This window comes from Drosophila pseudoobscura, chromosome X, assembly GCF_009870125.1.
Source record: "Drosophila pseudoobscura strain MV-25-SWS-2005 chromosome X, UCI_Dpse_MV25, whole genome shotgun sequence".
In the NCBI taxonomy this organism is placed as follows: domain Eukaryota; kingdom Metazoa; phylum Arthropoda; class Insecta; order Diptera; family Drosophilidae; genus Drosophila; species Drosophila pseudoobscura.
In genome coordinates, this window is record NC_046683.1 from 42,944,857 (window position 1) to 42,965,527 (window position 20,671).

Below are 20,671 nucleotides of genomic sequence, written 5' to 3' on the forward strand. Positions count from 1 at the left end.
CGTACTGGTATTTACCCTCAAAACTCGGTGGACTCGCAATAGAATGTAATATCATGAGCTGTCTCCCTTTCCCTGTCTCTCCCTTTACAATAATTAGTTTCGCCCTTTGCCGATTTGTCACAGAGCCGCACAGAGTCAATGCTCTCCGGGGTCACGCCAACCCACACCAACCCCCACCATCGTCCACACTCGGCACCCCCCAAAACCAGCAACCTGACTGCCCTGCCGACAGTCTTAAAGTCTTAGCCAAAGAAACTTAAAGTTTTGGCGCCCATAAATATGCCATAAAACTATTTGAACGGTTGGCTAGATAAAGGGGGCGGACAGCCAGGGAGCAAGTGTAGCAAACAACCAAAACAACCACCGGACGACTTCTGAGGCAGCTTCTTCAACTCCTCTCTGGCCCATAACAAAGTTAATAATAATAAAGCAAAGCATAGGGCACAGGGGAGCAGGGCACGCCGAGGGGAGCTCCGCTCAGACACACAGAGCGGGGGAGACTCTGGGGCACGCCCCAGACAAAGTCCCCGCCAAATACGATTACAATTTGTTACACTTACGCAGCACAAACGTCGTCTTTCGCCCTAGAACAATACGATACCATACCATACCATACCATACCATACCATAGCATGGCATTCCATGCTTCTCGAACAGCAGACTGATCCAGTTCTGGTAAGGAGATGGGTCGCCAAACAGTCGCCAGTTGTTTCGGCTTGTGGTTGGACAAATCTCTAGACTGGCATCAACAGCTCGAGCGACCTGACCAAACCAAAGAAATGCCCCAACGAACGTCCGCATAAATCAGGACAGTGTAAGTGTAGGGCCAAAGGGGAAGGAAGGCATTACGTACGAGTATACTACAAAAGACAGCCTCAGACCCAGCCCCAGCCCCATCCCCAGCCCCAGACCCAGCCCGAGCCCAAGGGGATGTTTCAGACTAATCAAAATCAAAGCAACAGCAACAGCAAAGGCAAAAGGGAATACCAAACGTTTTGGGATGGGAAGGGAAGGGGTTTTTCGTGGCAGGGGAGGGGCAACCGGGAAGAGGGGGAATCTTCAGAGAGACGATCAGCTGAAATAAATTAATTTATCAAAGTCAGCCAGTGCACGACCCATGGGAGATACGACCAGTTGAGACAAGGCCACTGGGAATTAAACGACAATGAACGATCCCAATTCATTGGGTTATTAATACTGCAACACACTCTCGGAACGATCGTCCGGGGTTCGATTCCGGAAGCGGCTGCAGCAACTGCAACTCGACATTTATTTTCTTCCACTTCTGTCCTTTCTCTCCCAATCAGGTAAGACATTTGACTTTAATTAATTACATCTATGTATGTAGTTTCATTTATTTATAACCAACAAATTGTTCACAATTTATCATATTATCTTAGTGATCCATTCACATATTGTATGTAGATATAGCTTCATAGATCTATAATTATTTGATTTCGGAAGGAAATACCATTTTCAGAGCCGTTCGCTGTACTTGAGTCTCTGCCAGCCAGCCCTTTGTCGTCGCAGCTCTCTGTAGCTGTTGGGCAGGCCATAAAGAAAGTATATGGATAGTCCTGTATACACATATATAATTAGTTAAATTTGTTGACAAAACAGTTCAGGCATGCACTTGGCTAATTGCTTTCACCTTTAGAATACCATTTTTAATTTATTAAATATATTTTATGGTCTACGACTAGTTTCAGTATGATAACCGTGACAAGGACTCTACGGATTGTGCGGGTAGTGTGTGTTATTCTATATTTAACTACCCCAAGTTAAATTTTCTACCATCACAATACAACGTCCATATCAGCATACAAGGAAAAAAAATATTAATGTATATACATACATATATACCTATAGAAGGTATTTTAGAGATTTTAGAAGATCTCAAGATCTACAACACTACAATTCCATTGTTAATACTATCGAAAATTGCTGACATTCAACTATTTATCTACAGCTCTTTACAGTCCACATGGAAGTTTAACTACTTTTAGCTAGGAAAAAAAAGAAAAAATATTGCACACTCTTTGGTTTCACTCCGCACAGCACCCCAGCCCCATTCAGCTTTCCGCCTCCTCTGTCTCCTGCTCAGCGTGGGTCGACTGCGGACGCTGGCGACGGACAGGGTCCGGATGCTGTTGGGTGCGGTGAGAGGGTCCGCGCTGCAATATGGCCTCCAATTTCGCTTTGAATGGGACCAACTGCGGCTCCTGCCCCTGCCCTGGCCCCGGCTCCGGCTCCGGCTCTAGTTCCGTTGAGGAAGCTACAGTTGCTGCTACCACCAGATTCTTGGCATCCACAACATGCTGTTGGCTCAAACTGGGTCGCTGTTTGCGCAAACTAATGCTGTTGATGGTCTTGTACAGAATTGGATCGAATTTCGGTGGCCGAGGTATAAGCCCAGCCGTGTTGCCGTTACCGTGGCTGCTGTTCGGATACTGTATCGATGTGGACGTGGATGTGGAGGGGTGGCGGTGGGCGGTATGTGAATCTGAGGAGTCCCCACCAACATTACCATCCTCATTATGGTTGATTTTCAGCTCGCTGATGGCCTTGAGCATTAACCGACGCACATCGGTTTCACTTTTCGATTGCTTTAGCAGCGTCCTTTCTGGCCTTCCCGCTGATCCTGCCTCTGGTTCAGGTTCCTCTGGCTCAGGCTCGGTCTCGGCCTCGGGCTCGGGCTCCCCTTTCCTCCTCATGGCTGTATTCACCTTGTGGGCACTGGCATTCATAATGATGTGACTCAAGCGGTCTTTAAATTTGTCTGAATGCATGGGATCCTCGATGGAGGAGGCCTGAGACCTGAGGGACGTCTCGGATGCGAGCCGCCTCAGCTTTGGCGTGTCTCTAATAGTATCCCTTGAATCGTTTACCTCCGCTGGTACAGCCTCTTCTCGGGCCACCAAGGCTGCCTCAAGCTGCTCAAAGAACACCACGCTATTGAACATCTCATCGAGCATTTGCTGAGCAAACACTCGGCATTCATCGTGCGTGTACTTCCGCAGCTTCAGAGACTGCTGACTGACCACCTCATCGTCCTCACTACTACTATGGACAGTGGCCACGATGACGGTCTCTATCACACTCGGGTACATCTCCGAGTCCAGGCTGAAGTGGCGCTCAAAGATGTGATTCTGCTGGCTTAGCTCCAGTTGCTGTTGCTGTATGTCCTCCGCGTCGAGGACATCATCGAGCATTGCTATAACGGACTGTTCATCCTCGCGAGAGGGTGATTCAGTCCCGCCCAGGGTAGCGGTGGAGTTCTCGCTCTTGGTGTCTTCCACGTAGAAGATCTTTCCATTGGCATTCTTCACCTCGATGAGATCTTCCCCCAGCTCGCTTAGGTTCTGTATTCGATCCAGGCTGCTGCAGGAACTGCTCTTCCAGTGAGTGTCCTGGGTGATTACGCTTTCCTTGGACAGACCATTGCCTGCATTATCTGCACTATCGGCAGCTGTCGAAGGTCCTTTGAGGGCCGTATAGTAGGCCAAGCGATCGGGGTTGCGTTTCTGTGGATTCTTACAGTCGTAAAGATACCAGCATGCAAGGAATATGGGTATACCTATGTGTGTTAGTACAGACGGTGTGTTTAATACAAATGGTTAGTTCAAGAAGTGACATGCATTAGTCGCATTATTCTACCACATGCTCAGTAGTTGCTGTAGTTGCAGTAATGAAGCACACAGCAATCGCAAGCTTACCCACAATCATCCACACCCCGAAGCGTATCCATGTCCAGCTGTCCAGCTGCAGCATCAGGTAGATATTAATAAAGATGCTGATGGCCGGCACCACTGGCACGAAGGGCACTCTGAACAGTCGACTGCGCGTTTCCCTGGGCTGCAGACAGATCAGCAGGAGGACCAGGCAGATCATCCCGATCAATACCACCAGCAGAGTTATGGCCCACGCCTTTTGGGACCTGATCGCGGAATAGGCGTGCATAATCAACAGGCCCAAACCCAAAGCAATAAGACCTGAAAGATATATCAATGTTTTAGTTTTAGATACTGCTTGTTTTTTTTTGTATACTCACTGAAAAGTGCAGTCAGTGTTCCTACAATTCTAGTCGATATCCTATTTGGCTCAGGGACGCGATGAACGTTAAAGAGCTGAGCGCAGACCGACCCACAGGTGAAACGCTCCGCCCTGGAGGTCAATGAAGTGGTTTCCGAAGCTCGACTATCGATCCGCGTTTGGTTTTCCTCCGCCTCATAGTACTCCATGTACCTGAGTAGCATTATGGAAATGGCCACCACGCTGTAGGCCAGTAGAGTGCCAATGGAGAGAAGGCTAACCAACTGGGCCAGATCGAACAGGCCCGCAATGACGGCCGTAAAGAGAGCGGCCACAATCGATCCGGTCACAGGAACATGGAATCGCGGGCTCACCTTTCCCAGGAACCGGAAGAGCAGGCCGTCCTGCGCCATCGAGTACATAACCCTGGGCAGGGGAAACAAAGCCCCAAAAAGACTGGCCAAGAGTCCGATCAGTCCACCCACCGTGACGATCCACATGGCCACCGGCCAGCCAACGTACTCGAAGGCGTACGGCAGCGGAGCATTGGCATCCTGCAGATAGTAAGGCAGCATCAGGGTCAATACGGTGGAGACGCCGAAGTAGCACAGGAAGATTATAAGCAAGGAGAGCAGGATCGACTGTGGGATGTTCTTGCGGGGATTGCGAACCTCCTCCCCAGTGGTGGCGATACAGTCGAAGCCCACAAATCCGAAGAAACAGGTGGCAGCGCCCTGGAGAGTCCCCTCGAAACCGAAGGGGAAAAAACCCCCAGATCCAATTGTGGCATTGGCACTCACAGTCGATGGGTCCACAGTCCAGTTGGTGAAGTCAGCTGGGTAATTAATTTAGTGTTACTCTCAGGGATTTCCGTCACTCGCAGAATACAAAACATTACCTTTGATAGCGCCGGCTATGATGACAAAGCCCAGTATAAAGATGTTCAGACAAGTGATGCAATTATTTGCCATTGCCGAGGTCTCCACGCCAAAGGCCAGAGCCACTAAAGGAGTCAGAAACCGATCAGCAATCAATTTAAGGAGAGTCTTCTCCGAAACATACCACCGAACACGACCACCAATCCAAATGCAAGAAAGTCAAAATAGCTTCCGAGAAATGTGACATTCATGGGGGCCACCTCGGCAAAGGTTTCCTTCAACGTATCATTCAGGAGGGAGTCCAGATACAGGCTTATCCCTCGACAGACACTGGCAGTGCCTATGACGTATTCCAAGATGAGATTCCAGCCAATCACAAAGGCAGCAAACTCTCCGATGCAGACGTAGCTGTACACATAGGCCGATCCCGCCTTGGGGACCCGCGCGCCAAACTCTGCATAGCAAATACCTTAAAGTCGGAGAACGAAACATTAATGAAGTTGCTCCAGACAACAGAGATCTCAAGACGCGTCCTTACCTGCCAGTAGCGAGGCCAGAGCGGCTATAGCAAACGAGATCATGACCGAGGGACCCGCCTGATCTTTGGCTATCTGTCCGGCCAGCACATAGACCCCCGCTCCCAGAGTGGAGCCCACTCCCAATGCCGTTAGATCCCATAGTCCCAGCACCCGGTTCAGCTTGGTTTCGCCCTCACTGCCATCGGCCTGGATACGTTTCCGTCGTGTCAGAACCTTCCAGGGCGAAAGCTGTTGAACCATCTCTCGCTCCGTCTCCTTCCCTCTTGATGCGCGATAAGTTCACTAAACCTTGAAGCTGGAAAGCGAAAAAATCCCATCTTAGCTGAGGTATGTACACACCAAGATCATGATGCACTTCGATCTATGTACGACTGCGAGTTCGTGTTGTGTCTAATGTCTTGTTGTCTTATCTTGGCGCAGCTTTCGATTATACGATTATATGCAAATAATTGAGCTCAAATTGTAATCGTAATAATAGCCCCAGCCGGGGTGAGACGAGGCTATTGTTAGCATCAAATTCGAACTCGATTGCTCTACTTAGAGCAACCTATACAGCCGTATCGTATAGGTTTTTCTACCATACCATTTGCAGGGACGAGACTGAACTCAAGTCTGGGGAAGGACTTTTTCGAATGAAGGAGATTTGTAGAATGAAATGTCCCCCTATTTCTTGCAGAATTCCAACAATTCAAGACAAGGGAGCGGAATGACAAATTGGATATTTGTTGAAGATTATTACATATTCTATTCAGTGGCCCGGCGCCTATGGCTCCTATGTTTCTAGCAGGTGACTAAGCTAGGCACTCGCCCACCCACTCATCGGATGCTCAAGACAGTATCTTCCCCAGCTTTGTTTGCATTTCTATTATTATACTTATCCTCTCTTTGCACATTAAGATAATTGCGAGCACAGGTGGGGCTTGTCGAATAGAAACTTATGCTAGATTTATATAATTATCATCTGAATTAGCCACTGAAACACTTACCAGGCGTTGGCGTTTTTCTGTAATTAAGAGTATTGTGTCCAGCTCAGAATGGGAAAGTATTTGAGCCTATTTTTGAATATCGGAATGGAAAGTCTTTTATTAATTTCACACAAGACAAAAAACAATAATGGAAAAATGGACAGAACGTGTGACTGACACACTTGGCGATCTGCGTCTGCGTCTGTGTCTGTCTCTGTCTTGGACTGCTCTGACCAGGCCACCGCGGGTGTCGGACTAGTATTACAGACGCGAATTCGTCTTCGTATTACTCTTAAGATAAGACGAAGCCGAACCTCAGCCGGATGAGAGCGGTAGCCGTCGCGGTCGCCGTCGCCGTCGCCCAGCCAAGATCAGGCAGAGGGAGACGCAGAGTGGAAAAACAGCTTGTGTGTGCCCGAGGCAAACTGATAAGAGACGACGACTTCGAAAACGACGACTCCCTCCCCACGATCACCTAAGTCAGGTGTGGCGAGGGGAGTGAGAGAGGTAGATGATCTGGGTTGTAATTGGAGCGAATGCAACAACAGCAAAAAATTAGCAGATATGCATACGTATGTATGTATATATGTATGTATTTTTGTCCGGCTGGTGAGAGGGAGAACGGGAAGATGCTGCCGCTGCTCTGAATCACGCCGTGTGACGTCGCATGCCGTATGCCGTTTTTGCTCATGTTGTCTCCCTTTTTTTCGTTTTATGATCTTTGCGATAGCAGAAACAACACAACAGATTTTACCGCACTCACTCCCCTGTGCTCGACACGGCACACCCACACACCGCACCGCACTGTTCAGACTGTTGTTGTTCTTTAGATAAGATTATTGTTTTATGATTTCTTTTACTTTATGTCCGATCTACCGTTTCGGCTTTAGATTTAAACGTACCGTAATTGGCTCACACTATCACTCCCTTGTACTCTCTTCTCTCTCACTCTCTCTTCCTCTCTCGCTCGCTCTTTGCTTCTCTGTTGTTGACGTTTTCAGCGCATAACGTTAACTGAAAGTGTAAGATAATATTCTGCCTGATATATACGAGAGGAGAGGCCTCGGAATACTCGTATTCCGTATTCTGCTCGTAGTACCCTACCGGTGCACCGGTGTACAGGGGAATGAAATAATATCGCACAGACGCACACAAATACAGTCGTATAGATGCGCTTTAGAATTGTTGCTGTTGCTGTTGTTATTGGTTGTCGAGTGTCAATTTATACACTGGGTGAAGTGGTCGAGTCGGTTGATAAGCTTGGATGCGCTTTGTAGTAGAGAAGGAGAGGAAGAGAATGGAATCTCGAATAAACATTTGGGTAAATACGATGTGCAGCTGTAAATATGCATGGAAATATACTCACTAATACGGGAAATCATCGGTAAACAATAACATATTGACTTCAGAACTCACAGTTAATTGTACAAAATTGTATCAATCAATTGACAGTCAATTTTACATATTGATCGATTTAAATTGATGAATGTGAGCTTCGAAAAGACACTTTTTGCCAAAGGGCAGGACATTGCATGCTGGATAAAATGTATCAAACTCCAAACATGACCAGTCCCAATATCATATGTCCATGGAGACATATAAATACATACAGTATTTACATATTTATCTTTGGAACTTCCGCTTAAAAACTTACCCTATTCATACTGGCCATCCTTAATTTCATTCCGAAAATTATACAGCTTCACCATCCATCGGAGCAGTCGCAGCCGATAGTTTACTAATGCTACGATAACAAAGAATGAATTGCAATAAAAAATAATTCACTCGTAGACAAGTTTCAAATCGTCTTTTAAATTTAATATTGTTCAAGCCTAAAAAAGTATCCAACTTACATTTTCATAAGGCTCCTTCAACTTCAAATCCCTTTCTGGTTTGAAGTTCAATCCACGATTTCGATATCACAATTAATGAAGTTAGTTATTTGAAAAAAAATGGTCAAAAGATATATATTCTAAAAAAAAACTGTACATATGTAGAGGGCCCTGGCTGAATGTAGTTTTAATCGTTGTAGGACGGCTCTCTTATCTCAATAAATTGAGCAATTACCACTCCAAACGAGTGGGAACGTTTTGTGCCGTGGCAAGGGACGCAGCTTTACTGTTATACCCTGTTATACTCAGTTAGTATACATACATATCATTTTATGATGTATGATGCATTATGGTTCCATATTTCGTTCACCTCAGCGTGCCAACGCATTGGACGAGGAAGAGGGCGGAGAAATATTTGAAATTACACTTGTCACATGACAGAAGTCTGGATACTCTAGCACTTACATACATCCTTTGATATCTAGGCGTTCATAAAGGTGAATGGATGGATAGACAGACATGGCTCTATCCACTCGACTATTGACTCTGATTAAGAAAATATATTCTTTATGTAGTCAGAAACGCTTCCTTCTGGCTGTTACACGCATCCACCACAGATAAACTCTTCGAGTACCAGGTATAAAAATATCTTAGAAGAAGCCGAATAAATGCTTAATTTCAGAATAAGATTGTGAGGCGGAATCGCGAGGCGCTCAAGCAATATTAACTAATCGTATGTATTATATTATCTCTTAACTGATTGTAGGCATTACTAGACCAAGAATCAAACTTTATCGATGCGTCACGTGCTTTCATTTATTTTCACCTTTTTTCAGTTTTGTGGATTACTCAACATGCGAGTTTATTGGCTGTATGGAGGGGTATCAGCAATAACAACAAATACTACACGCTTCCAATGCTAATCAGATGCTCAAAATGTTCTTCACACTTTCCCTTGGGTTGGAGTTGGGAAATTTCACTGCCATTCCACCCAAAATGTATTAAAATTTTACTGCACCTATTTAATGCTCCCCAGACCTCCCAGCAGACCCAACTACATGTACGAGTATACATACATGTATATGTATGTGTGTATGTGTGTACATGTACAAGTACATATGTATGAAAGGAGGAAGAGTTGGATGCTTGGATGTGTGGGGGCTCTAGGAAAATTGGGTATGTGTTGTCTACCGCCCTGTGGCAAATATAAATGATCTAATTTAAATAATTACGCCCACAAATGTGACGCGCCTACCGAGATTGCCTTCGTTTAATGCTTGAGTAAGAAAATTGCCCCAAGCAAACTAATTCCAAAGTTGGCTGTGCTTATGGCCTCACAAAGTGCTTGTGTATTGCCACAATCGATTCTCAGTCTCTGTCTCAGTCTCAGTCTCGGGAAGATTATATTAAAGTTCTCAAATTGGAATACCTAATAGCGGGAATATGACGGTTTCGTACACAGCCGAGGTGGCCTCGTGCCGCCATTTTGGCTGCTTCTGGAAGCTGCTGGCCAGGTAAGATATCTTTGATTATTGGAAAAGAGCTGTCCATTGAAGCATTTATGACCGTAATCGGCAGATGGCGTGCCAGTATCTACAAGATTATTTGGGTGGATTTATTGGCGTTTCTGGCAAGCTTCTATTGCATGGCCCTGCTGTACCGTTATGTCCTCAGGGAAAGTGACAAAGTGTGAGTTTTTATAGGGCCCCAACCCACATATGTATACGTAGCCCGCTCACAAATCTGATTCTCAGGATCTTCGAGGACATTGTCGTGTACTGCCACAGCTATGGCACCCTGATACCGCTCTCGTTCGTTCTGGGCTTCTACGTGTCCATCATTGTAGATCGCTGGTGGAATCAGTACATCACAGTGCCCTGGCCAGATCCCCTGGCGGTGTATGTGAGTGCCCTGGTGCGGGGTCAGGATGAGCACGGACGACTCATGCGTCGCACCATCATGAGATATGTGTGCCTGGCCCTGACAATGGTCCTGACCATGATATCGCCGGTGATTAAGCGGCGTTTCCCCAACTACGACTACCTCATTGAGGCGGGATTGCTCAACGCGAACGAGGCGAACATCATCAAGGCCATGGACGCCAAGTTTCCCAAGCATCCCAAGTATTGGATGCCCATCATGTGGGCCAGCAGCATTGTGACGCGCGCCAGGAAGGAGGGGCGCATCTGGGACGACTTCTCCCTCAAGTCCATGATTGACGAGCTGAACAAGTTTCGGGCTGGCTGCAACATGCTCATCCACTACGACACCATCAGTGTTCCCTTGGTCTACACGCAGGTGGTGACCCTGGCGGTCTATACGTACTTCATGGCCGCCATATTCGGCCATCAATGGATCGATAAGCAGTCTGGCGGCGAGAGCAGATACAGGAACGTGATCAATTATTACTTTCCGCTTTTCAGCACCCTGGAGTTCTTCTTCTTCATGGGATGGCTGAAGGTGGCCGAGACGCTCATCTGTCCCTTCGGAGATGACGATGACGACTTTGAGCTCAACTGGCTGATCGACCGCAATCTTCAAGTGAGCTATCTAATCGTGGACGAGATGCACAACGATCATCCGGAGCTAGTTAGGGATCAGTACTGGGACGAGGTCTTCCCAAACGAGTTGCCCTATGCAGCGGAGGCACAGCGGGCCGAGCATCCGGAGGCTTCTACAGCTAGGATGGACCTGTCCAAGATCAACACGCTGACAACGGCTCCGTACAAGGCTCACAGCGTCGATCTAGAGCCGGATTGGACCGATTTCGATGACGAGGACGAGAACGAGCTGCGCATCCGATTCGCCCCGCATGAAATCCACCCCAGCAGGAGCTCTGTGTCCATCTCAGTTTCCTCGGATGAACACTTTTCACGGTTCGAAGAGGATTTGGGCGAGGAGGAACACCTGAGTCGCGAGACAAGCAAGGACGACTTTGCCCGTCTGAAGGCGGAGCGGGAACGCGAACGCATGACTCGTCAAATCCATCATGCTGCCATGACGCTGGAGCTAATGAAGGGCGAAGCTCCCGCTGGAACCAGTTCGGGTGGGGCCTCGGAGCAGGACAACGGCAGGCAAACGCGCAAGGACACAGAAATTCAGACAGACAAGAGTCACATAAGCAAGAAAAAGGACAAGTAAATATGTATTGCACAAAACTGACTTCAATAAAAATTACCATACTCGTAACTCCAAACGCGTACTCTGTACTATAAATGAGTGTGGACAGACAACACGCAACTATGGTCACACTGTTCTCCTAGTTGTGTTTTGTTTGCATAATTCTGCTTAAAAGTTTTGGTTTAAGTTATAGTTTCTGGACTAGGACACTTTCAGCCTTATTAGGACTGGACACAATGGTCGTTTGCATTAAAAGGGTTTGTGTTTTCTGCGATAAGCCTACACACAAGCTTTCCTTGTACGGTAGCGTTTGATATCGATTAACGATAAACAAAAAATTCATCTCCGAAAAGAACTGAAATTTTCACATGAAAATGTCCGTCGACCACCTCAGCTCGTTTCTTCATATTTAGGCCAGAAACATAGATGCAGCCTACGAATTAGTCTTCTCTGAGAAATAGTCCTGAATGAAGTTCAAGCAACATTCTTTTGAGGTGTCTACTGCCTTAAGTTTACTCTGCCTTGACTGTCAAAAGATTCATAGTTTTGTCAGTTCGGAGATATTTTCTATCCAGAATTCTTGTTCCTTTAATTATGACTGTGACCTATACAGCCAACGTAAACACCTCGAAGGTTATAAGCAACTTTCTGAAATTGCTTTTCAGGTGAGTTAAAAGGAAGATTGAAAAATGTCCCTTAAGTCTGTCCCCTCTCTTAGATGGCGCGGAAGTATTTACAAGCTGGTTTGGATCGACCTGTTCATCTTCTTTTCACTGTATTGCTTGTTGGCCATCTCCTATCGAATGCTGATGAGCGCAAAGGCCCAAGAGTTGGTGTCTTTATAATCTGAGATCCTAACTATCCCTAATTAAAAACACCAAAAACTTGTAGGGTCTTCGAGGGCATTGTATACTACTGCAATATGCACGGCAACCTCTTGCCGCTGTCTTTTGTGCTCGGCTTCTATGTCTCCATTGTGATGGGCCGCTGGTGGCAGCAGTATACGACCATACCATGGCCGGACTCTATAGCCATCTTGGTCAGCTCCAGCATCCAGGGGTTCGACGATCGGGCTCGGGCCATGCGTCGCACCATACTGCGGTACGTGTGCCTGTGCCAGGTGATTGTCTTCACGATGATATCGCCGAATGTCAAGAAGAGATTTCCCACCTACAATCAGATCATCGACTCCGGGCTGTTGCTGGAGAACGAAAAGGCCATCATCGAGAACATGGACATCGCCTTCCCCCATTATCCTAAGCACTGGATGCCCATCGTCTGGGCCGCCAGCATCGTGATGAGAGCCCGAAAGGAGAACAAGATCCGAGATGATTATGCCGTCAAAACAATCATCGATGAATTGAACAAGTTCCGCGGCTTCTGTGGATTCCTCTTATACTACGACTGGGTCAGTGTGCCGCTGGTGTACACCCAGGTGGTCACCCTGGCCACCTACACCTTCTTCCTGTTCAGCGTGATCGGCCAGCAGTGGACACAAGTCGCCGATGCTGGCGGCGCACCCAACAGAGTCGAGCAATGGTTTCCCTTCCTCACAATTCTGCAGTTCTTCTTCTACATGGGCTGGCTGAAGGTGGCCGAGTCCTTGATCAACCCCTTTGGCGAGGACGACGACGACTTTGAGGTTGCTTGGACTCCACTCCACCTATATTTCATCTAACACTACTCCAGTACTCTCCCATATTCGCAGCTCAATTGGATGATAGATCGCAATTTGACAGTCTCCTATCTGATTGTCGATGAGATGCACCAGGAGCATCCGGAACTAGTCAAGGATCAGTATTGGGACGAAGTCTTCCCCAACGAGCTGCCCTATGCCGACGACGCGAAACGGACGGGCCCGCCCGAGGCCTCTACGGCCAAACTGGACTACAGAGCCACTAACTCGGAGCAAAGGAGATTCCATATGTCCCGAGACTCGACTGCAACCAACCGTAGTGGGCGCGATAACTTTCTCAATTATATGCTGGACAAGCATTCCAGCAGCGCCAGTTTCGCGGAGAACTATCATCCGAGCCGTCGCTCCACCTGGGAGGATATCTCGCGACTGACCTTCACCGAGCCCCTGGATGGTCCGGAGGAGGACAGACCACGCCGGCGTAGACCCAGTAGACTTGATTCCGCCAGTGGTAAGCTTTCTGCAGTCCCACACATAGCTACATAAACATCCTATTTATTCGCCAGTGGATTTTGATGAGCTCATCGAGCAGCGCCATCAGGAGCGGCGGGATCGTATGCGTCAGCGCTTCCTCAATATGCGGGGCACTCACATCCGTACATCGCCATCGGGGGGCTATACGGTGGCCGTGCTGCGTACCGCCTCCGACGAGGCATTGGGCGAAGAAGAGGATGCTTAGAGGAAGAAATCGAAGGAAAATTTCTCCGTTTCTTTCTCCGTACACATAAACATACACATCTTTGCAGAAGGTGAGTCATACTTTTGCGACAATCCCCCTTTCGATTTACTATACATTTGATTAGTCTTTTGTTGTTGTTTACCCTTTGAGGAGCTTTTCAATTGAATTCAATGACAACAATGGCCTCTGATGCGTTAAGACAATGCGCCCAGGACGAGTATTTTCCGAATCCGAATCATGTTCATACCACAATACCCAACCCATGTACGCGTGTCAGCTGCCAGACCAAGCCGCAGGAGCAGCAGCCTCGAAAAGGGAATTATATCCCCCCGTATTACATTCATTGTCATAACCAAACATTGAAAATCTGACGCGATGCGTGTTGTTAAAATTGTTGTTAAAAATGTTAAAACTTAAAAGGGCTTTCTGCCCCGTGAAAGCCATGACAAAAATTAAATGCAATTACATTCGTTTCAAGGAAAACTATCGTTTCACAAGCTTGTATTATATGCGTTCAATGCACTGACTTGTTGGGGAGAGGAGAGGGCCTGAATCATTCCGATTCTGTTCGGCACTTAACGTGTTTGCGGGGTATTATAGGTTTCGTTTTTTACCTCCTGCTTTCTGGGCTTTCGAGTTGACAATTTCAGATCGATATGTTTCGCATACGGCGGTTTTTTGTTTGGTCGGATAAAAAACATAAGCAGGTGTTGTTGGAATGGAATCTGCGCATTACCGAATGGGGGCTACTCTATACGAGATTGGGTGCACATTGGGACTAGAACATATTCCAGATAGATTGGCGATACACATCCAGAGATCAATTCACTCAAAATTCAGGTGTAAGGAAACCATTACCTGGCCATAATAAATTGTATATTTATTAAGAGCCTTCCCTCATCTGATGGCGGATCAGGAAGCAGGCAAACCTCCAACCAATTCGGCTGTGCCGCGTATCCGTGCCGCAACAGTCCTGTGAAATGTGTGCATAAATATTTCATATTCGCACATAGCGTAGTTTGTGTTTTGTCGCCTCGTGTGGCCTGCCCTGCTGTTGCGTTGCTGCTTCCTTTGCTGCTGGGGCTGATTGATGACGCGGTCGAGGATTGCAGATGCGGATTTTTGTGTGCTCGGCTTGGGCGGATTTCAGGCAGGGATCGGCGCAAAAAAGGGGTTAATTTAATTTCGCGCTCGAACGAATTTGTCCATAATTGGCAATTAGCATTGACCATTGCCATATACACGTTTCTGCATACACACACGTCCATACGTACATTCGTACAGAGAGCCATGGCAATCATCATCGTCATCATGGCCATCTCTCATGGTCAACTTACAACGTGGCCAGAACAAAGTCACAGTCAGGGAACAGAGTTTGGATTGCTGCAACAAATATTTGCTCGATTCCTCTCCCCCTTTCATCGCTGTTTGTGCTGTATGTACGTATGTACATATATATATATATGTATATTCCTTTTTTTTTAATTTTTGTGACCATTTTTCGAAAACGGGAAAAAACAACATTTTCAGAATTATTGAGGCGTTGAAACAATAATCATCGAATTGCATTCCCTCTCGCATTCTCGTATATGTATATGTATGTATGTACGTGTGTGCCTGTATGTTCTTTTATATCACTATATCAGAAATATTTATGCTCGTTTGTACATGCTGCTTGATTGCAGCTGCTCTGCATCGTTAATTGCAACACAGCCATGCAAAATGCGCTTAATGCAAACTGTTTTATGCAGCCCCTGGCTTGGGGGTATGTGGCGGGGAGTGGGGTGTGGTAGGGTTCTCGGGTCGGTCAGGCGATTCCCTTCAATCGTTTGCCATTTTTCAAAGTCAGTTTCGGCTTTTTGCTTTTTGTCTAATGCGACCTCTGGGAAGGCGCAGAGAATTTTTACCTCAAATCAGGTAAAGATTGGAAGGGGGTGGTCTCTCTCTCTCTCTCTCTCTGTTTATTGGAAATGATATGGGTTGGCAGGGGTGCGAAGGGAGGAGGAAGACACATTCAACAAGCTGAAATTGATGCACGGTAGCCCATGGAAGGAATCTTTCTATTCCCTAATCTTTAAATGATAGTTAAGGGATTTCTTATTTTCAATTTGTATATTGGAAAGTAGAGATTTGCAGAGATATCAGAAGAGAGAATTGTTTCAAAGTTTCAAAGGCAATTTGCCGTTTATTTATGGTGAAAATTAGTGAAAAAGACCGGACCATTCACGATACCCCTAAGAAAATAATCGGTAAACATTTTGATACTCTTTCATGGACATTCTATCTCATGATTTATGTATAAATCATTTAGGACTCTACGACTCCTGGGTGGGATAATCTTTCCTTTCTGTTCCTTACTCCTTTTTGCTTCCACAAATATGCATTTTGGCCCTTCCCTTCAATCTCATTCGTCACTCTTTATCTTAATGGGGAGTAAACACTCCTAACAGATTTCTAGATCTCTCCCCCAAGGACAACAAAAAACCTCAATCCCTAATCCCCAGCGCTATCAGGAAAGGGCCAGAACCCCGAATCTGCCGTAAGATTCATTAGGACATCTTTGGACATTATCGTTTGGTCATCTTTGACTTCCATCAAAGCCAATGTTAATGTCAGTCTCTCCATTTTATTCCAACTCTTTTCCTTTCCTATCCTTTCCTATCCTTTTATTTATTTTTTTTTTGTTTTTTTTTTTTTGTTTTGATGCTGGTGGTCCGATTTAGGTTGTTTCAGGGCTAATTATGTGACAGCCTATTAGCAACTCGGTAAATATGTGCCCAGCGGAGAAAGGCGAAGACCCATTCATTCATGAACATTTACTTTATGGGTCCGGAGGTGGAGCCTGGTCCAGCACCTCCTCTGTCTCTGTAGCTCCCAGGTCCCAGGCCAGGCAGCGGATCCCTGGCCCCACCCTTCTACGGCCCTTCTATTCATTCATTAGATATGCGAACCTTGCTCCCGGGCTGATTATGACAAAGCACTTTTACCCAATTGGGTAAATTAGGTGGAAACTGAAAACTAAATGAAACGGAACCCGGCACACGCCCACTTTTCCGTTGCTCTAATTTCTGTTAACCCAAACTGTAGCCAGAAACCGGGAGATGAGAGCGGAGGAGAGGGAAAATAATATTACGTTTTGACGTTTTTCTTTTTTGTTCTGTTCTGTTCGGTACTCTTTTTTTTTTGGAAATTTTTTTCTGCGGAACTCTGGTAAACTCGGACCACGAACCGTAGCAATTATTTTGCATTACCGAAAGGGTTTAACATTTGCGTTTTAACAGCAGCAAGCCGCATATAACGACCAGGCTTTGGACTGGTGCGGTAAGTGGAGAAGATGGGGGACAGGACTTTTCAAGCTGGACGGGGCAGTTGTCCCGAGGGTTGTTCGCCTTGTAACTGCTCTCGTTTGTGTACCCTTTAGAAAGTTGTGATCGACCATAGGGCCAACAATGGAACATTGCATCATTTGAGTAGAAAAGAAACAGTGGAACTCGGCCTAATCCGATTCGAGCCAATAACAACTTATATTTGGTTAGGTTTAATAATCTGTTGAAACTCCTTTCTGCTTACTTCTTTCTTTGTTCCCTATGATCATTCATCTCTGATCACTCCTTATCACTCCTTCTCGTATCTTCCAAATTCCATACCAGTTCCACAGGTGTCTCCACATAATGACTCGTATATACTCGTGTGCCAACCCCCGGCTCACTCGCTTCTCTCGCTCTCATACATCAATGTTTGCCTTCTTTCATTGGACAAAAAAAGCCTGGATATTCAGAACTGTTCCGTCAAATAAAAAGCCAGTCCTCCACTACTCGTATAATTAATGTAATATATTTTGAATGTGAAATGTCTAGGGTAACCCACCTGTCGATGCCTCTGCAAGCCAGCATTTCCATACATTTTTTGCGGCTGGTGCGACGACGACGACGATAAATTGTTGTAATTAATTTTTATTTAACTGTGAAAATGGAAATTCTTTTTTGTGTTGCCATTTTCAAATTGGCTTAAAATGTAAGTTATTATTGTGGCCAGAATTGTGCTACATCATGTCAAATTTCGGGGCACGGGTAATATACGGGTACCCGTACTCCCCACAGAGCGGTGTAGCACTTTGTGATGTCTATTAATTAAGCTACACGTGTGTGCGGCTGTGTGTGCGTGTGGCTGTGTGGCTGTGTGGCTATGTGTGGGGGAGTTTGGACCTCCCTCCGTTTGTAGTTGTCAGTTTGTCAGGTGTTTAACCAGAATGAGGGAGGAGCAGAGGGCAAGGGATGCTCGACTGCATGTTGTGAGTGATAATTACAAGTTGGCAAAACTTTCCGCACTCTCAATCGTCGCCGCAGATAGAGTCGGTGGGGAAGAAGGAGGAGACGAATGCCCAAGCCAGTAATTAAAATTAAGCCGACGAGCATTTGGGACCCATTTTATTAGTTTATCCCTCGCCAGCATCCACTGAAAAAGCATTACTTGGAAATTTATCAAAAAGAAAAGATGTACAAAAGGCTTCTCTTATTCCTACAAAATGAAAAAAGAAATCTCGGGCCAAACTCAACCAACTTTACGCATTGAATCCTTTCATTTAAGGATTTCGGACTCTCGTTCTGTCTTCCTCTTCCTCTTCCACTCCAACTGTCCCCCCTATCTACTGTGTGTGTGTGAGTGTGTAATGTGGATAAACTTTTGTCTAAGTATTACCAATAAAATTGATGGAGAAATAGTCCAAAACTATTTGGCTGTAGATAAAAAAAACTTTTTCGCTGGGCACGCGGCAGGGGTGGAAAACTCGACAAGAAACTCTCAAAATGCTCTAGAAGAAGCAGAGACAGCTTAGCTTAATATTAAAATTCCCAACCCAAGCGATACCCTACCCCTACCCCCACCCAGCCCCAAACTAAGAACAATTTGGGTGCCATGAAATTGGCGAAGTCCCATTGTTATGACACAGGGGAGAGCGTAACGGTAAAATACTTTTGTAAGTAAGTGTTTGGGTTGGTTCTCCTTTTCCACCTCCCTCCTGCACCCTTTCCCTCGCTTTCTTTTGGGGATCAAAACTCTTTGGCATTCAAGTTTTGAACCAAAGAGCTTGCCAGTTCTAAAGTCCAACGGAAGTACAAAAGTAAGTAACCAAATGAATAAATGAATAAACCCAGTTGAATGCATCAGTGTATCGGGATGGTTTTGGGGGAGCTTCAAATTTGAGTTCTGTGGACTATGAACGAGACTTGGAACCCAAGGGAATTAACGATTAAACCACAGGACTAAAGTAAGGCCGCAAATAAAGTAAAGAAAACTAAAACGAGCGGAAACGTTGCGAGCCACGGCAAGGGCCGCGGCTCTCCTTTTACATATATGTACATATGTATGTATCTGAGCTTATGACTTATTCATCCAATGAAATATACTTTATTCGTAATTATATGTAACCGCTGGAATTGGTATCGCAAATGGGACGAATCAATTTGTTGTTAGTGCGCGAATTCTCTCCATTTGGAATGGGACAACATAGAGAGAGCAGAGGTCATCCTTCCACCCAATGACCTAATTGATCAGAATTATAGAATATTTATCAACTTGACTCGCCCATGCCCGTCTGCCCATCTTTCTGTCCATCTGTTTCTGGGCATACTAGTCCTTCATCATTATTGGATTGCTAAGCTCAGGGGATATAAATAGGTAAGTCGAACCATCCCAGACCTACTCTAGCAACAATTTGTATGGAAAAGCAGCAAAGACTTGGAAGTCTCCAACGAGCAGATGCAATAATCTTTTTTATGAAAATTATTGGCACACTTGGTCGAAGAGACGACGAGCTGTTTTCGCTGCCACTGCAAAATCATATATAAAACCCAATCAAAGTTTCTTTGAGCAGGTGTTGCTCTCCTCCTCCTCCTACTTCTCTTCTTCCTCCCTTCCTGCTTTGCCGACACCCAACTCCATTTTGGACCATTGAAGCCGAAACACGCACAACTTTCAGCTACTTGTAATTAGCTTTTCATGTCCGATTGGAAGCCAAAAAACGATAGTCCCCCGCCATACGCTTGCTCTCGCGAAGCCTTACCCTGCCCATCGCCATAGCCTTCGCCTTCGCCTTCGCCCTCGCCAATCCCCATCCCCACCCTCACACCAATCTAGACCCTCGCCCTCACCCTCTACGCCGCTGTCTATCCCAAAACTTTGCTTGCAAAAGCTCTCCTTCAACCGCTACGAAAGATTTAACTTTTTGATTGAGAAAACATCATTAACGCACGTAAAAGGTGAACTAACTATTTACGGTTATGTTCTCTGTATATGAGTGAGTTTGTGTGTGTGTGCGTGTGCGTGTGTGTGTATTTGTATTTGTAGGTTAAAAGTTTCGGATCTTTGCTATGGTAAAAATCAAACAGGGGAATTTGCGAGAAGAGCGGTAAACGAGGCCACGAGAGGTGGGTGGGGGGGGAGGTGGAGCCAGCAAGAAGTTTCTAATCTCATTTACCGCAATCACTAACAAGGTTTTTTGTTGACTTCGCCGATATAATCAGAAGATGGCAAGGCAGTGCAGAGCTGGGCAGGGCAGGCAGGGCAGGGCAGGGCAGGGTAGACTTCAAAAATATGTCTGTACTCCAAAGTAAATTAAATAATTTAATCAATTATGAAATTAAGGTTAGCAGCGGAGAATAGCAACAGAAGCGAAGGCCCAATCAAGATGGCATTAAGCGTAATCTGATTTGGTGATGGGAGTTTTGTCAGAAATTTGCTTGAGATCCAAGAATTGTATAGAAATTTCAACGAAATTAGGGCAAGAAATTTTGCTTTGGCTCTAAAATAAACCAAAGCTACAAAAATAGTTTACAGGATGTTGCAGGGTGGTTGAAAAGTACCACAAAACTAAAATCCAGATCCTTAGATACTTCTGCCACTTAAACAATTTCAAACCATCCTTCAAATCCT

The 20,671-nt window shown here is 45.8% G+C and overlaps 3 protein-coding genes across 7 annotated transcripts; 2 read left to right on the forward strand and 1 right to left on the reverse strand.

The window, feature by feature from the left end:
* Nucleotides 1–1,321: 1,321 nt before the first annotated feature.
* LOC4813539 (cationic amino acid transporter 2) lies at nucleotides 1,322–7,461 on the reverse strand. Of its 4 annotated transcripts, XM_033382616.1 has the most exons (8): nucleotides 7,317–7,461; nucleotides 6,436–6,501; nucleotides 5,449–5,744; nucleotides 5,095–5,379; nucleotides 4,931–5,035; nucleotides 4,052–4,867; nucleotides 3,717–3,992; nucleotides 1,875–3,577 (listed from the first exon to the last, which is right to left on the reverse strand). In XM_033382616.1, the coding sequence occupies exons 3-8, from the start codon at nucleotides 5,687–5,689 to the stop codon at nucleotides 2,073–2,075; spliced, it is 3,228 nt and encodes a 1,075-aa protein (XP_033238507.1). In that variant the 5' UTR covers nucleotides 5,690–5,744; nucleotides 6,436–6,501; nucleotides 7,317–7,461; the 3' UTR covers nucleotides 1,875–2,072. The 4 variants fall into 4 exon arrangements, with proteins under 4 accessions (XP_015042573.2, XP_015042572.2, XP_033238507.1 ...); XM_015187087.2 differs by lacking the exons at nucleotides 1,875–3,577; nucleotides 7,317–7,461 and adding an exon at nucleotides 1,322–1,577 and having other exon boundaries at nucleotides 6,436–6,671; XM_015187086.2 differs by lacking the exon at nucleotides 6,436–6,501 and having other exon boundaries at nucleotides 1,874–3,577; nucleotides 7,317–7,459.
* Nucleotides 7,462–9,369: 1,908 nt separating this feature from the next.
* Nucleotides 9,370–11,435, forward strand: Best3 (Bestrophin 3). The gene is made up of 3 exons (XM_001353125.4): nucleotides 9,370–9,760; nucleotides 9,825–9,935; nucleotides 10,001–11,435. Exons 1-3 carry the CDS (start codon nucleotides 9,690–9,692, stop codon nucleotides 11,385–11,387), a joined length of 1,569 nt encoding a protein of 522 aa, XP_001353161.2. The 5' UTR covers nucleotides 9,370–9,689; the 3' UTR covers nucleotides 11,388–11,435.
* Nucleotides 11,436–11,870: 435 nt separating this feature from the next.
* Nucleotides 11,871–14,224, forward strand: Best4 (Bestrophin 4). 2 transcript variants are annotated; one of them, XM_015187088.2, is made up of 6 exons: nucleotides 11,871–12,031; nucleotides 12,085–12,195; nucleotides 12,258–13,008; nucleotides 13,075–13,513; nucleotides 13,569–13,811; nucleotides 13,866–14,224. In XM_015187088.2, exons 1-5 carry the CDS (start codon nucleotides 11,961–11,963, stop codon nucleotides 13,739–13,741), a joined length of 1,545 nt encoding a protein of 514 aa, XP_015042574.1. In that variant the 5' UTR covers nucleotides 11,871–11,960; the 3' UTR covers nucleotides 13,742–13,811; nucleotides 13,866–14,224. The 2 variants fall into 2 exon arrangements, with proteins under 2 accessions (XP_015042574.1, XP_001353162.2); XM_001353126.4 differs by having other exon boundaries at nucleotides 13,892–14,224.
* The last annotated feature ends 6,447 nt before the right edge of the window (nucleotides 14,225–20,671 follow it).

Excerpts from the sequence above, each read along its gene's own strand:
- LOC4813539 (XM_015187086.2), bottom strand. The coding sequence starts at position 5,689 with ATGGTTCAACAGCTTTCGCCCTGGAAGGTTCTGACACGACGGAAACGT. Across the intron at positions 5,380-5,448 it reads TCTGGCCTCGCTACTGGCAG|GTATTTGCTATGCAGAGTTT; the intron begins GTAAGGACGCGT and ends TCCGACTTTAAG. Across the intron at positions 5,036-5,094 it reads ATTGGTGGTCGTGTTCGGTG|TGGCTCTGGCCTTTGGCGTG; the intron begins GTATGTTTCGGA and ends TGACTCCTTTAG.
- Best4 (XM_015187088.2), top strand. The coding sequence starts at position 11,961 with ATGACTGTGACCTATACAGCCAACGTAAACACCTCGAAGGTTATAAGC. Across the intron at positions 13,009-13,074 it reads AGGACGACGACGACTTTGAG|CTCAATTGGATGATAGATCG; the intron begins GTTGCTTGGACT and ends CCATATTCGCAG. Across the intron at positions 13,514-13,568 it reads TAGACTTGATTCCGCCAGTG|TGGATTTTGATGAGCTCATC; the intron begins GTAAGCTTTCTG and ends TTTATTCGCCAG.
- Best3 (XM_001353125.4), top strand. The coding sequence starts at position 9,690 with ATGACGGTTTCGTACACAGCCGAGGTGGCCTCGTGCCGCCATTTTGGC. Across the intron at positions 9,761-9,824 it reads TTCTGGAAGCTGCTGGCCAG|ATGGCGTGCCAGTATCTACA; the intron begins GTAAGATATCTT and ends CGTAATCGGCAG. Across the intron at positions 9,936-10,000 it reads CTCAGGGAAAGTGACAAAGT|GATCTTCGAGGACATTGTCG; the intron begins GTGAGTTTTTAT and ends TCTGATTCTCAG.